This window comes from Anarrhichthys ocellatus, unplaced genomic scaffold, assembly GCF_004355925.1.
Source record: "Anarrhichthys ocellatus isolate YVR2014 unplaced genomic scaffold, GSC_Weel_1.0 scaffold54, whole genome shotgun sequence".
Lineage (NCBI taxonomy): Eukaryota > Metazoa > Chordata > Actinopteri > Perciformes > Anarhichadidae > Anarrhichthys > Anarrhichthys ocellatus.
In genome coordinates, this window is record NW_022280084.1 from 473,004 (window position 1) to 487,325 (window position 14,322).

At 40.8% G+C, this 14,322-nt stretch overlaps 1 protein-coding gene across 4 annotated transcripts in view; it reads left to right on the top strand.

Annotated features, from left to right (window-relative positions):
- Positions 1 to 10,283, top strand: part of esyt2a (extended synaptotagmin-like protein 2a) — a 38,555-nt gene extending 28,272 nt beyond the window's left edge. Inside the window, exons 12-25 of one of the 4 annotated variants that reach the window (XM_031870629.1) lie at positions 132 to 180; positions 556 to 645; positions 736 to 831; positions 2,234 to 2,335; positions 4,509 to 4,571; positions 5,606 to 5,680; positions 5,873 to 5,959; positions 6,083 to 6,232; positions 6,322 to 6,755; positions 7,360 to 7,458; positions 7,552 to 7,683; positions 7,772 to 7,877; positions 8,052 to 8,101; positions 8,223 to 10,283. In XM_031870629.1, coding sequence (XP_031726489.1) covers positions 132 to 180; positions 556 to 645; positions 736 to 831; positions 2,234 to 2,335; positions 4,509 to 4,571; positions 5,606 to 5,680; positions 5,873 to 5,959; positions 6,083 to 6,232; positions 6,322 to 6,755; positions 7,360 to 7,458; positions 7,552 to 7,683; positions 7,772 to 7,877; positions 8,052 to 8,101; positions 8,223 to 8,268 — 1,579 coding nt within the window. In that variant the 3' untranslated portion in view covers positions 8,269 to 10,283. The remainder of the gene's footprint in view (positions 1 to 131; positions 181 to 555; positions 646 to 735; positions 832 to 2,233; positions 2,336 to 4,508; positions 4,572 to 5,605; positions 5,681 to 5,872; positions 5,960 to 6,082; positions 6,233 to 6,321; positions 6,756 to 7,359; positions 7,459 to 7,551; positions 7,684 to 7,771; positions 7,878 to 8,051; positions 8,102 to 8,222) is intronic. The other 3 variants (XM_031870630.1, XM_031870631.1, XM_031870632.1) reach the window with 3 other exon arrangements.
- The last annotated feature ends 4,039 nt before the right edge of the window (positions 10,284 to 14,322 follow it).

A 14,322-nucleotide genomic window follows, 5' to 3' on the forward strand; every position in this document is an offset into this window, starting at 1 on the left:
TTTTGGACCGTCGCTCGGACAAAACGAAACATTTAAAGAAGTTCCTTTGAGCTCCGGGAACTTTTTTGAGTCCGCTTCGCTTTCACCAAAAAGTTTTGTTTGTTTGTGACTTTTTTTGTTTTTTTATCCAGCCTGGAGATCGACGTGGCGGAGCTCCAGAAGGAACAGAAGGTCGATGAGGTAATCTGCGTCTCCTCCTCCTCCTCCTCCTTGAATAAAATAGTAAAACTATAAATTGTAATTCATGGTTCTCATTTTGGCTTCTAAGGAAGTTAATAATCTGCAGTTGTCATCCAGGATGCTGTCATGTGTGAACTATCTTTTATTTTAAAGTGTCAGCGCATCATAATCTTCACAAAAGAAATCACTTTTGTTGTGTATTTCTACAAATTCTCTAGTCTCACAAGGCAAAAGACACTAAATAAAATACATAAATAACAATAAATACTGGATGTTATCACCATCAGTGATGAAGAGCAGCAGAAACAGTGAAATAGAAGAGCACCTTGCAGTACTTCAGTATGGATATTAACCGGGAGCGTTTCTCTGTCGCAGTGGTTCGTGGTCGAGGATGTGGCTACAGGGAAGCTGCACCTCAAGCTGGAGTGGTTGTCTCTGCTGCACACACCTGAGAAGCTGGACCAGGTACAGAACCGCTGCTCGATTAATACAAGTAAAAACAGCAGCTTGAACTCAGCAACAGACTCAGCAGCGTCCGTCCTTCTGTCCTCTCAGGCTCTGGCGAGCATCAAAGCCGACCGCGGTCAAGCCAACGACGGCCTGTCGTCCGCGCTGCTCGTCGTCTTCCTGGATTCAGCCAGAAACCTGCCGGTAAGTCGCTCTGCTCCAACTTCCCAGAGTGCACTTCTGCTGTAATGACTCCCGGTTTACTCTGAGAGTCAACAGATAGAACAAATACAGATATTTATTCAGCACAGCTGAACAAAAATGCTGATTTGTAGATGCTTAAATACACTTAAACAGAGTTATGAGAGAGGAAAAGGTCAACTTTTGATGCATTTTCTCATATTTTATTTATTTATAATCTATGAAAATATAAAATACAAATATTATTGCTTACATTACATGAAAGAAATGGGGAAAACAAAGAAATTCTTATTTTTCTATTTTTCTTGCCTGAAGTGGAGCTGTAGTTTGTTGCCTTTGTTGTTGTTGTTGTTGTTGTGTGGTCAGTACTTTATTGTGAAGAGCTTTGTCTTGATATCCCACCCGTCTGGTGCTCCAGGTTGTTTAAAACAAACATTCTTTGGAGTGTTCACCTCAGTCCTTCATCTTCTCCTCTGAACTTCTTTTCTGTTCTTCAACCTTCTGATCTTAAAGGTGCAGTAGAGAGAAGACTTACAATAATAAGAAAATATATATAATATAGAAATATGTTTTTGTGTGCGCGTTCATCTGGCTTCAAGTTTTGCACTTGAGCTTTTTTAAATAACCATAAATACGCCAAAATTGTTATTATACGATGCTTAATCTTCTGTTAATTAGTGTGTGTGTGTGTGTGTGTGTGTGTGTGTGTGTGTGTGTGTGTATATATATTTATTTATTTATTTATTTGCGGTCCAAAATCCAATTCGATTCTGAACGTCGTCTTTTATTTAATTGCAACAGATTTTAACAGATGAGACTTTTTTCCCCGACATCGTTTCCAGCGTCCAGCGTCGAGTAGCGACAGTCGTCGTTGAACTCGTGGCCACACGTTTAGCTTTGCTCTCTTATTCTCTCATCAAACCTTTCTAACTTTACAAGATATTTCTGCAGGAAAAGTTACTTATTTAACTTTATTTTCTCTTTGACAAACTTAAACCAATGTGATCTGTAGGAATCAAGACTCTGTAGTCCAACAGTTGCAAAGCCGTCAGGGCTGAAAAAATAACATTAAAAAATGGAATGGTGTAAATGGAGAGTAGTGACTCCTCTGCACACGTCGATGGCTCAGGAATAACAAGGAGACACACTTTATGAGGCTCAAATTGTTTAAATATAACGGAACATTTTGCAGTGTTTCTGAAAAAGAAAATGTTCGTTTTGGGGGGAAAGTATTTGAACTCGTTGAAAGTGATTCTGGTAACTGAACGTTCACCTTTAAGTCTACTTCTCCCATTAAGAACTCTTATCTGTTAGTGTGTGAACTCTGCAACAGTGCAGGCCTCACCTTCCTCCTCTCAGCCTCCTCCTCTTCTTCTTCTTCCTCACCTCCTCCTCCCCTCTGAAGAGCGTCTTCGAGGGGAACTTGGGCTCTGGCTACTTAAAGGAGAGGCGGGCGGCGGGCCTCGTGTTTTGCGAGAACACCGCCTCTCTCTATCGGACCTTGTTTGTGAGTCCGCTGGCTGTTTCCTGCATCCTGGAGTCCATTTGGCTCGAGGTCCTTTTGGTTACGCTTGTTTGTTTTTTTTAAATAGCAGAGGTTTGACCAGTTTGCCTGATGAGCATGAATCCCAACTAGCGCATGAGAACTCATTAATATCATGTTTTGTTATTTGTTGGAGTTTGACTGATTCCAAAGCGGAGGAACACGACAGGAAACAACACTGAAGGTTCATGTTTGAGGACTGTCAAAATCATCTTCCTCCTCTTCCTCTGTTCTTCATTGTCTCCACTGATCTAGTTTCATCACACGGCTGGTTCTCTGCAGCGTTGAGACGCCGGCTGTGCGTCTAATAAATATCCGCCGCTCTGTTTCTCTAAAGAAAGACGTTGTGTTGATGTTTTTCTGCCTCAACACAGATTACAACTCAGCAGAGCAAAAGAGTTTAAAGAGTAAAACATTCACTTCTGCTTCATGGTTTTTATTGTTAAAGTGCAGATCTGTAGATGAAACATAAAACAGCAGAGTTCATTCAGTTTGTCTTCGTCCGGAGATGTTTACTGAACTTCATCCTTATTGTTTTATACATTCTTCAGTTAATGAAAACTCTTAATATTTTAGTTTCATCTTATTCAAAGAGAAGATTTTCGTCAGATGAGAAACCACTTTACATGTATCAGTTCGTAATACTTTAGTCTTCTTAAGTAAGAGGAAACTTCACCATTTTATATCATCGCAAGCAAACCAATTTACTACAGAAAACAGAAAATATGAAGATCTTCTTTCAGTTTTTGTTTTTAAATTCCATTTTTGTAAACGCATCGTTTGTCCACAATATTATAAATACATTTAGAGGAACTCAAAAACCAATATCTTCCCCCTTACCTATAACTGCTATTTATGTATTTAGCAGCTGACAGCAACAATAAATCTAAACTGATTAAATAGCCCGACAGGAAAGGAAAACGTGTGTTTTAGATTTTTGGGTGAACTGTCCCTTTAAACCGTCCCGTCTACCGTCTGGCTGCACAGAAACAATAGATGTTGCGTTGCAGCTCGCCACGCTTTACTGCTGCTCGGTGTGTTTTCAGCGTTACTTGTCAACAGGTCTGTGTTTCTTATAGAATCTCCCCTCTGATCCCATCACTGGTCTGACATTCATCCTCGTTAGATCAGAGCTGAACAGGAGGGAAGGAACGATGACCTTTGGTACAATTTAATGATAATTATTCACATTTAAAAAAGGACCAGGTATTATGTTTCATTTTGCAGTTTCTCACAAACCTTTTAACCGCGAGGTCACGCTTGTCCTTTCATCATTACACATTGAGTTAGCGTACGTACCAGCGTCCACGTGTCCAGGTGTGATAACACACCTGTGTCCCAAGTTAGTCCGACACAGACGTCTTTATATTGATGCAATCTGTGAAACACAACATGGTTTTATCACCAATTCAATGTGTTGTTTGGTTTTAACATCGGTGTATTTCATCCCAATATTAATATATTAACGTCACCCAATCATCTCATTGTCTGTTTGATCAGAATGATTCCTCTGATCTTCACTTCATCTCTTTATCTGAATGAATCAATGCCTCCCGTCTCATCCTGTGGTACTTTAACTAGAGTCCAACCAACATGTTCTAGCTGACGTCTGTTCACAGCAGATATTATGTATCGGCATATCTATCATTGGCAGAGATTTGTTTTGTTATTTTTATAAATGTTTTGCATGCTTTACATTTTTGATATTTACAATAATTAAATTTCCAGTTTTCTAAATGTACTCAAATTTATTGCTTAACTGGAAAAATGTTCAAGAGATGATCAACAAAAACACGTTTATTTAAATAAAGTTTGCAATCATTGTTTCATTTAACATATTCCCTTAAATGCGTGCTATGAATATGGTCTTCATGGTTCCAGTATTGGTTGGACTCTAGTTGTCTCCTCATGTCCAGGTTTAATTGGTGAATGACATTAACCATGTGATCATCCATGTTGTCTCTCTGTCTCATCATGTCCCATCGTTTGGTGGTGCCTGCGGTCCTGGTGTGTTCTTGTTTTTCTCCTCCTCCTCCCCTCCCTGCATGCCCCTCCCCCTCTTCTCCCTAATAACCTACTGGTGTGTGTGTTTGTGTTGTTTGATCTCTCCTGCCTCTTCCCTGGGGGGAAATCAAAGCGCAATCCGTTAGAGTTCAACCAGTCGGGGCTGAGGAAGACCTCGGTCAGTAAGGCCATCAAGGTAACGACACGGTGACGAAGCACTCCCATATCGCTCCGACACCGAGGAGGGAAGCACAGCAACACAACGCACACAGGCTTATCTACTCACACATTCAACTGGTGTTTACACTGTCTGGCCAAAAGTATCCAGATCTCCGCCAGGTGTGTGATTGAATGAATACGACCCACAATTGGCTAAACCCTGGTCTAGAGACCAATGGGCTCCAAGGTGACGTAAAACACACTTCATTCAAACTCAAAAACAAGCGGCGATGTCTGCAGGCAATCGACAGGTAGTCTTCGTATAAGACACGTCCGACAATCTTGCCAAAACCAAAGTGAAACTCATCCAAGATGTCTGCCCACGTAGCAGCGGCTGAGTAGCAGCGATGTACTCGCTGTCACTGGAACTGTTACTGGAAGTGAACTTACTTTACTGACTTTTATTGTGAAATCATTAACAAACTCCACTAATCATGTTTGTTTACTAAAACTATGTCTAACAATGTGTGTTGTAAATAACAACATTGTTGTCATAATCACATTTACACTTTCTTGATTCAGATACTTTTAACTGATCTTTTATTTTGAAGTCATCCGGTAGGTATTCCAGACTTCCTGTTTTGGGGCCAGAGAGACGTTTCCCTGATGTACTTTCCCTCTTAACTCCTCCCCCCGTTATAAGTTACACATTTCACCATCAACTGCTGAAATGTGACACGTATCTTCTGGGTAGTTTGGTATCATGCTAAAGATGTGATATCACACGCCCAAAAATGACATCATATGAGCTCAAAATGCACATTTTGAATGCTCAAAACATACAGCATAGGTGTGTTACCTGTTATAGTCAACATTTTAGATGTGTGTTTGTGGTTAATGGAATGTTGAGTTATATTTTATGTAAAAAGAGATGCTATAAGAGCTAAATCTTGACCAAATCAAGACTCCATCATTGCATCTTTTTCAAAGGAATTTATTGCTAACTGTACTCTAAAGAAACAGTCGTCGGCCTTATTAGCCATTTTAAAACCTGTTTTTCTTCTTCTGCAGTCTGGTAAAAAGGTGACCAGCGATCCCAGTCCACTTGTCCAGTTCACAGTGGGACACAAGTCCTTTGAGAGCAAGGTGAGACCAAAACAAGATCCACGTTCATACCCACCATTCATTTATTCAGTGAAACCTCGTTTTGTGTTTCAAAATGAGGCTGCAAACCCTTTAAAAACATAGTATTTAACACCAATCGACCGAACTAGCTGACTAACTGGTTAGTAACTTGAGTCTCTGACTCTAACTCCTCTCTGTTGTGTCCTCCATCAGACCAGATATAAGACCAATGAACCGGTGTGGGAGGAAGCCTTCACCTTCCTCATCCACAACCCCAAAACCCAAGAGTTGCAGGTTGAGGTACGTCTTTTACGTCTTTCGTCGGTTGAACGCTTCATTGCTGCTGAAGTGTGTCATGTTTGTAAGCAGTTAACCGTGGTGGTGAGGGACGTTGACCCCTTATGTCTCTTACGTGTGTCTCAGGTTAAGGACGAGAAACACGAGTGTTCGTTGGGGACGTTGACGCTTCCTCTGAGCCGCCTGCTGGAGGCGGAGGACATGACGCTGAACCAGCGCTTCCCCCTGAGGAACTCCGGACCGAACTGCACCCTCAAGATGAAGATGGCTCTGCGGGTAGGAGGAAAACCTGCAGATGACGTTCCCTCCAAAAAGAAAGATTTCAGGACTTTCTTTCCTCATTCTCTGCGTGTGTTTTCTTTCAGGTTCTGTGCTTGGACAAGAACCCTTCCTCGTCCTCAAACTCCACCCCGTCCTCCGTGCAGGTCAACAAGAACAGCTCTGCCAGCCAAACCCCGCGGCCCTCCGTGTCCTCGGACACCTCAGCGCCTCCCGCCTCCACCATCCCCCACTCGTCCTCCGTGTCGGCCCAGGACCTGCTGAACCGGCGCAAGGAGGCCGATGAGCCCTTCAGGTCTCCGGGAAGCACGGACTTGGGGCAGGGAGGAGCAAGAGGAGGAGGAGGAGGAGGAGGAGGAAGGGGCCTGGCGGACACCGGGAGGAGCACCTCCAACCTGGCCATCTCTGGCTCCCAGCAGTACCTGGCCGGAGGCAAGGAACCGACGCCAAGCATCGCCTCGGACATCTCCAACCCGTACGCTGCTCAGGAGCTGCAGCAGAGACTCCAGCTGCTGCAAAAGTAAATATCAACCAATCGTATATCCGTCTGTCTGTCCATTTAATCATAAGTAAACATAAAAAACCTCACTGAAACAGGAGCAAACAGTGCAATTGTTGGGGACTATTTTCAGCGGCGGATTAATCCACGTTTGTCGCTCTCGTGAGTATTTGTGGCAGCAGGACTGTGGATGTGGGAACGAGTCAAAAGAAACTACATGTGTGTGTGTGTGTTCATGGCGATAGAGAGCTGCAGCAATGAGTCCTAAAACCAGGGAATGAGTCAGCATTTTTGCACTTCCTGTTCCCTTGTATGGAAGTCAACGGGTTTTTCTTGAATGCGTTTTTGGTTCGATGTCGGTGTTTACCACAAGCTAGTTCCTTTATAGCAACGTGTAAGTATCATAAACGTTTGTCAACCATAGATCTTATGTTCTGCAATAATCCAATGTTAAAATCCTAGGGAACTAGCGTAATGCTAACTTCCTGTTCGGACTGTTTGATGGAGCTCTACGGCTCAGAATCAACTACTAGGCTTGAACAGGAGATGCTGGTTTCACAGCGTTGACCTCTTCCTCCTCCTCCTCCTCTTCCTCCTCCTCCTCTCTCCATCTTTTTCTCCGTAGTGGTTCAGGCCCCAGTCACTTCCCGCTGGGTGAGATCCAGCTGACGGTCCGACACAGCTCCCAGAGGAACAAACTCATCGTGGTGGTCCACGGCTGCAGGTACGGGACCAATCAGAGCGAGGAGAATGAAAAAGAACACCCCCCCCACCCCGACTCTCTTGTGATACATTCATTTCTATTTAACCTCCACAGAAACCTGATCACGTTCTCAGACCACGGCTCGGATCCGTACGTCCGCCTCTACCTGCTTCCTGACAAGCGGCGGTCGGGCCGGAGGAAAACTCACACCTTCAAGAAAACCCTCAACCCAGTTTACGATCAGACGTGAGTCCCACCGAACCTCACCAGTAACGGTCACGGGGTTTGTTTCTTCGTCGCTGATTATTGAGCAGAACGGTTTGTTTGTCTTCAGGTTTGAGTTCAGCGTTTCCCTCGTGGAGCTCCACAGGAGGACTCTGGACGTGGCGGTGAAGAACGGTGGAGGTCTGCTCTCCAAACACAAGGGCCTGCTGGGAAAGGTACGGACCTTCATTCATCAACGCTGACGAAACCGTCTTTAAATGGATGACTTTTGATGATTTAGAAACTTAGGAATATTCCTTTCGTCTGGACATGAAAAGATATTTTCATTTAATATTTCAAACGTGTTGAGTCTTTATTTCTACCAGTGAAGAAAACTCTTCTCTCATCAGGTTCTGGTGGATTTGACCCACGATGAGAGCAGTAAGGGTTGGACACAATGGTAAGTCTCTGATCTAAGTGCGTTTCTTATTTATTTATTACTAGTTAGGAGGAGTGACTTTGATTAGAATAAAAAAAACACTGATTTCATGACGCTGAAAACCGTCTTTCTCCTCCTGCAGGTATGAGCTGAGTGAAGATGGCCAGATGAAGCCTCTCCAACTATAGACAGGAACCATATCATCATCATCACCATCATCACTACCATCATATCTCTTCCACTTAAGTGTGTGTGTGTGTACAAAAGGAAACAGAAAAGCAGCTTTGATATTCATCTAATCACATCAGTCGCAAGGCCAACCTCCCCTTTAAGAAGTGAAAGGCTGATAGACTAAAGGGAGTGTAGAACACTATATATTACGTACTGTACTGCTGTGGAAGTCTATATTCCATATCTATAGGAGAAACTATAACGGCTGTAGAGGAAGACAATCTATTTTTTCTTTTCTTTTTTGCAGTTTCAGTAAAGAACGACGATGTACAAGTTTGTAAATATGACCAGTGATGCTGGACAAAAGGAAGATAAGAGAGAGGTGCAGTCTCTTATTTGGCCAAATGATTGTTTGTCATTTTATGATGTTTGATTTGTTAATTCTTCTTTTTTTTTTAAATGAGCAACATTCTGAAGCAGAGCAGGCCGGCGGTCGCACCAAAGAGACGAAGTATTTTCATTTCTTCGCCCCTCAGCTTCACTCTGGTTTTATTCCACTGTAATAACATGTGTGACACACCTGTCGTTCCACTCAACAGGAGGCCGTTGTTAAGTGTAACCTGTTTGCTTTTTAAGCTGAATATTTGCACATCTGTGTTTTTAATCTGGTGGGGATCATCTTTACGCTTAGTTGCAATTTAAACATTGCCTCAATTTGTTGTTAAAATCTTCTTTTAACATAATTCATCGTATCAAACTGTATTTAATATTATCAACCATGTTTTTTATTCATTTATCTAAAGCCACTATGCATCTTCTATACGTCTATATATGATGGTCCTCTCTAGCGCCCTCCAGTGGTGAGATGACGAAAAGACCCCGTGACAACCATAATAATAATGATGATAATGTATATCTCCACGTAACAGTTGAGTCATACGCACCGCTCTGATGCTATCAATCAACATTAAGCTACTGCTACTTAACACTTCCTGCCGATTCTTTCACATTAAAAGACTTTCAGCTTTTCCCTTTTAATGGTTATTCTTTTAATGTGAAGAAAAACAGGAAGGACCCGTGAGTGAGGACAGTATTAGTGATTTTAAAAAAAAAGGAACAAGTGCTGGAAATGATTATTTTACTGTATTTTGGGCAGAATTCAGGGTTTACACACCTGCAGAATCACAGATTAACTATCTGAAAGGTTGCACCAGTTTTCACGTTGGTTTCTACAAACAAACGCCTAATTTAATTATTAACAGAATTGGCTTTAATCACAATTTGCACAAAAAGTGGCTTTACATTTTGTAATTTAACATTTCCAAAATAAATTGCACGTTTTATTCTGAAGGGCTTTTTGTTTGTTTGATATCACGATAATTTCCATCACAATCATGTAGAGTTGTTAAAATGTTGTCCATGAATCGACTAACAGTCTTAACTTGTCATGAAGTGTCGCTTTCAACACATCGCAGTTTGTTCTTGTGGTGAAAATGCAAATGCAACACTGCTTTGACTTTGCAGCACCTGCTCTGAAGGGATTCATATCGGTAACAAATGCATCTTTATTGGTGTCAAACACGTTCATTAAATGCTTATGACATGTTTATTAAATGTCTGAGCGAAAGAGCAGCCGTCTTGTGTTGCTGCAGAGGAGGCCAGACGTTTTGCCTTGTTGTGTTTCACATCGAGGAAGTATTTCACACACATGTATGTAAACTGTTCTGTTTCTAATTGTGTTTCGAGTTTTATTTTGTAAGAATCAAACGGTTCGATTTTATTAGATTTGAGAGCTTGTGTCTCTGCGGTGGACGCTGTCCTCATGAAAGGCGGTTTGTTTTTTTGTTTTTTTCCCCCTCAGTCTTCTTAATTTATCTTGTGCCTTAAGATTCACACGATCCCAGAGATGTTCACGTGTATCAGGAGAAACCGTACAGATGCGCGTCCTCAGTCCCCCCAATGTCTCAGAATGTCTCCTAAATGTCTTTTGAAACAAATAAAGAGCTTTATAGCAGCATGAAGCTGTACAGCACCGTGACTTCTGACCCTTCTTTTTCTGTTTAATCACCTGGCACTGCCGTGGCAGCGACCTGTCAATCACCGTGTAGCCCTGCCCTAAAGCATCCCCTGCTTTATGGTCTGTTTGACTCTAAATGGACCATAATGGACTAAATGAACATCATGCTGTATTGAAGAAGACTTGAAACTAGAGATTGAGACCATAAACTCATGTTTACAATGTTTACTGAGGTAATAAATCAAGAGAGAAGTAGAGTCATTTTCTCATAGACTTCTATACAACCAGAGGAGTCGCCCCCTGGTGGACACTAGAGAGAATGCAGCTTTAACACATGAAGCTTAGTAATACGTGTTTGATACCTTAATTCTTTTGCATTAAATCATTCTGGGATGTTTGCTGAAATTGATTGGATGTGGCACAACCCTACCTAGAACATGTTCCACTAATGCTTCCATCAATGCTGAGTCCACAGATACACATGTAAATGCCGTTAGTGGGCATTTCAGTCCAAACTGTATCAGCCTCTTTTCATCATCACTCCTTCACCTGCCTTCAACTCTGAGCCGACATCTTTTTCCCACAGCACCTGAATGCAGCGTTGAATCAGGAGAGGAGAGCTCCGTGAATCCGTCAAGTCGGACTGAAATAGAATACATTACGGATATTGAGTGAGTTGGCCTTCAGAGTAAAGGTTTATAAGGATGGTTGGGTGTACAGATGAAAAATGTTTGCACATGCATGTTTATTAATTGGTAAAGTTCATCATAAACAGAGATCCAGTGAACTTGGACTCGGGGGGGAGAATGTAAAATCTTAATTTAAACAACAAAAATGGTTATTTTTTGTGTATTACTACAGAATACTTAAATGCTGAATCACAATCATTTAATTAAATATAAACACAAATCTTGAGTATTTCATTGAAGTTAAATGTGTTTTTTTATATTAACACATGAAAAGAACATTTTGTTGAAAAACAAACGACAAAATAACAAGGTCAGCATAAAACAGTTAAAAACATGAATGTATGACTGATTTATGTTTTGTCTTAATTTGGTTGGCTTATGTTGTTTTTTAGATTTACATTTAAAGCACTTTGTCATTGTTGCTGTAGGTGTGTTTTATATAAGTTAATTTTCTTTGCTCCTTGACTCAACATGATTTTTATTTATTTATTTATTTTTTTTTATACACTTCCGCTTTTGCATCTCATTTCTCCATAAAATGTGCAGATCACTGCGTTCGTAAAATCGTTTTATTTTGAAAACCGGAAATCGCGTCTAATGTACGCACGTGCCTTTGAGGCCAGTTTGCTGCGTGTGAGCGCTCGATCCTCCAGCAGCAGAAAACGCCCTGCACCCTCTCCAGTCTCCTCTCCTCCAACATCCTCCATCCGCCGTCCGCGCGTCTCCCTCTGCTCCTCCAGCCGCGTAGGAGGCTCTCTGAGCGGGAAGGAAGACGAACCAAACCTCCCCGGAAAAAAAATGGCCTTTTAACACTTGAGAGAATAACCCATAAGAGACATGCATCCTATGGCTTTTTCCTTCCTCCGCCATCTCCTCCTCCTCCTCCTCGCTTCCCTGAGCTGCTTCCCCGCTTCTGCTGACAGGAGAATCGGTGAGTGAATTAACGGATGATTATTTTCTTAATTAGCTGCATCCGAACCGTCTCCGGTCCTGCAGCCATTTTTTGCAGGCCGACCGGAGGAGACTGTTGTCAGGCTGGTTTCTCTGCAGGTTCACCTAAAAACCCAGCACGGTGCTCCTGATGCACGTTTCAGCGGAATAAACCAGAGTCACATGAGAACATCATGGGATTAACACAAGAGCAGCACCCAGCCGGTAATACGGGAAGATTATCCGTTATTTTATTATTCTGTTAATCGGGACTATTTGTAAGAGTAATTAAAAAAAACATTAGAAATAAAAATACAAAGAAATTTAAATAACTTTATAAATGAAATACAGAACATTCAAATACAATAATCATGAATTATCAATTCAAATAAAAAATACTAAATAAAAAATGTAAGTTAAAATTGTGATGGAAGAAAACTTAAAATAAAGATTTAGATTTATACAAATAATTTAAAAAAAAAGACGAATTATTTGAAGTTATTCAGAATATAAAATAGATTAAAAATGTATAAGATACAATATAATTACAAGTTCTCAGAATACAACTTAGAAACTACACTGAACTAAAAGTAATTACAATAAAGATGAAAGTAAATTAATGTAATAATAAAAGTTAAAACTTTATGTAAAAAGAAAAAACCAATGCCATTAATGAAATACAGAGAAAATAAGATATACGTATATACAAATACACAAATGAAATGTACAAAATAAAATGTCTAAATAACATCTTTACGTAAAAATATTTAATCAACATATAAATACTAATTATTGGGAAATAATTCATGAAAGCAATAGTAAATAACATGAATCAAACATACAAAATAATATATATAAATAATATACTAACAGAACAACAGTACCAAATAAAATAGTCAGTGTTATGTTTGTAAACAAGAACAAACAACATCCATCAGTGAAATCATGAGCTCATACATACTCTCCAATATCCAGCCCTGTGCTCCTGACAGAGGCAGCTATTGATTGGAAATATAAAGGGGTGTGTGTGGGGGGGGGGGACTGGAGACATACATTTCTATAAATAGCTGATATGTAATATTCCCCCACTGATGTGAGATGTGCAGCCTGCAAGATGACTGATGCAGAGATGATTGTAGAAGATGGTGAGAGGAGGAGGAGGAGGAGGAGGAAGCTGGTGATGAGAGGTGTGTGTGTGTGTGTGTGTGTGTGTGTGTGTGTGTGTGTGTGTGTGTGTGTGTGTGTGTCCAGACCCTCCTCCTCCTCGTTCTTCCTCCTTCAGATTACATAACCAGCATACAGAGAGTATGGCAGCCACAGGACACACTCCCGAGGAGACGAGCAGCAAAACAACAGGGAGCATCGAGCTGCAGCGCTCAGCCTCCATTTATTCTTTATTAATACTTCATACCCTATAATAGGTTTATTTACCTGTACTTTTATTGATTTAGATGGTTTAAATGACCTCACTCATCCTGCTCTTCGCCATCTCTTGGACTGGACCTGTATATACGGTGTGATGTAAACAGGAAGTAGCTGCGTAAAGCCGGAGCTCAATACCACAATATTTCCCTGCTTGTATCATAACACAAACATCAGACCAAATTGATTCCTTATCTTTCTTTTCGGAGCTGGTCCCCACCAAGTCACATTGTTTTGGTTTTATTGCCAACAGGAGAGAAAAATACAAAAACAGAATATGTTTTACGTTAATTTGAAGTAATATTTAAATCCCTTAAAAATATGAAATATATATTAAAGTATTTAATAATCATTTATTGAGCTTGCTTATTCTGGATTAAGCTTTTCGGCCACTGTGTTGCTTTCATGCTGTTCCGCTCATCGACGTTTGGTGGCGATAGTGAGTTAACAAGAGCAGCAACATGTCAGTAAAAGCAGAGAAGAAGACAAACATCCAGTTTGTTTGAGCACGTGGGAAGTTGAAACAAGTCGATATCATCACAGAGACAGTTGCCTTTTTACACATCCAGCTGCAGCAGCACGATGAGTCATACGGAGTCTTTGTGGTTGTGTCACCTGATGAACATAAGTCCAACATTCTGTCTCTGATTGCTCTGTTTTTGGTCTCCACCACCTCGTGAAATATCTCTCTAGCTGCTAAATGTTTCACTTTGTTCACCAGCTAGTTTCTAACTGTGTCTGTCTGCTGTTTTCTGCTGAGCAGTAAATATATATATATGTATATATATATATATGTGTACATATATATATATACAGTATATATACAGTATATATACACTGTATTGCCAAAGAAATCTGTTTTGCAAATGTGCATGTGTCGAGACCTCAGTGTTTCTCACAATGCATTAGAAACACTGACTGTAAACTTTATTTGTTTACAGGAAAACTCTTTAATACGATGTAACTTCTCCTGGTCGCCTTTAGTCACCTTTAGTCACCTTTAGTCGCCTTTA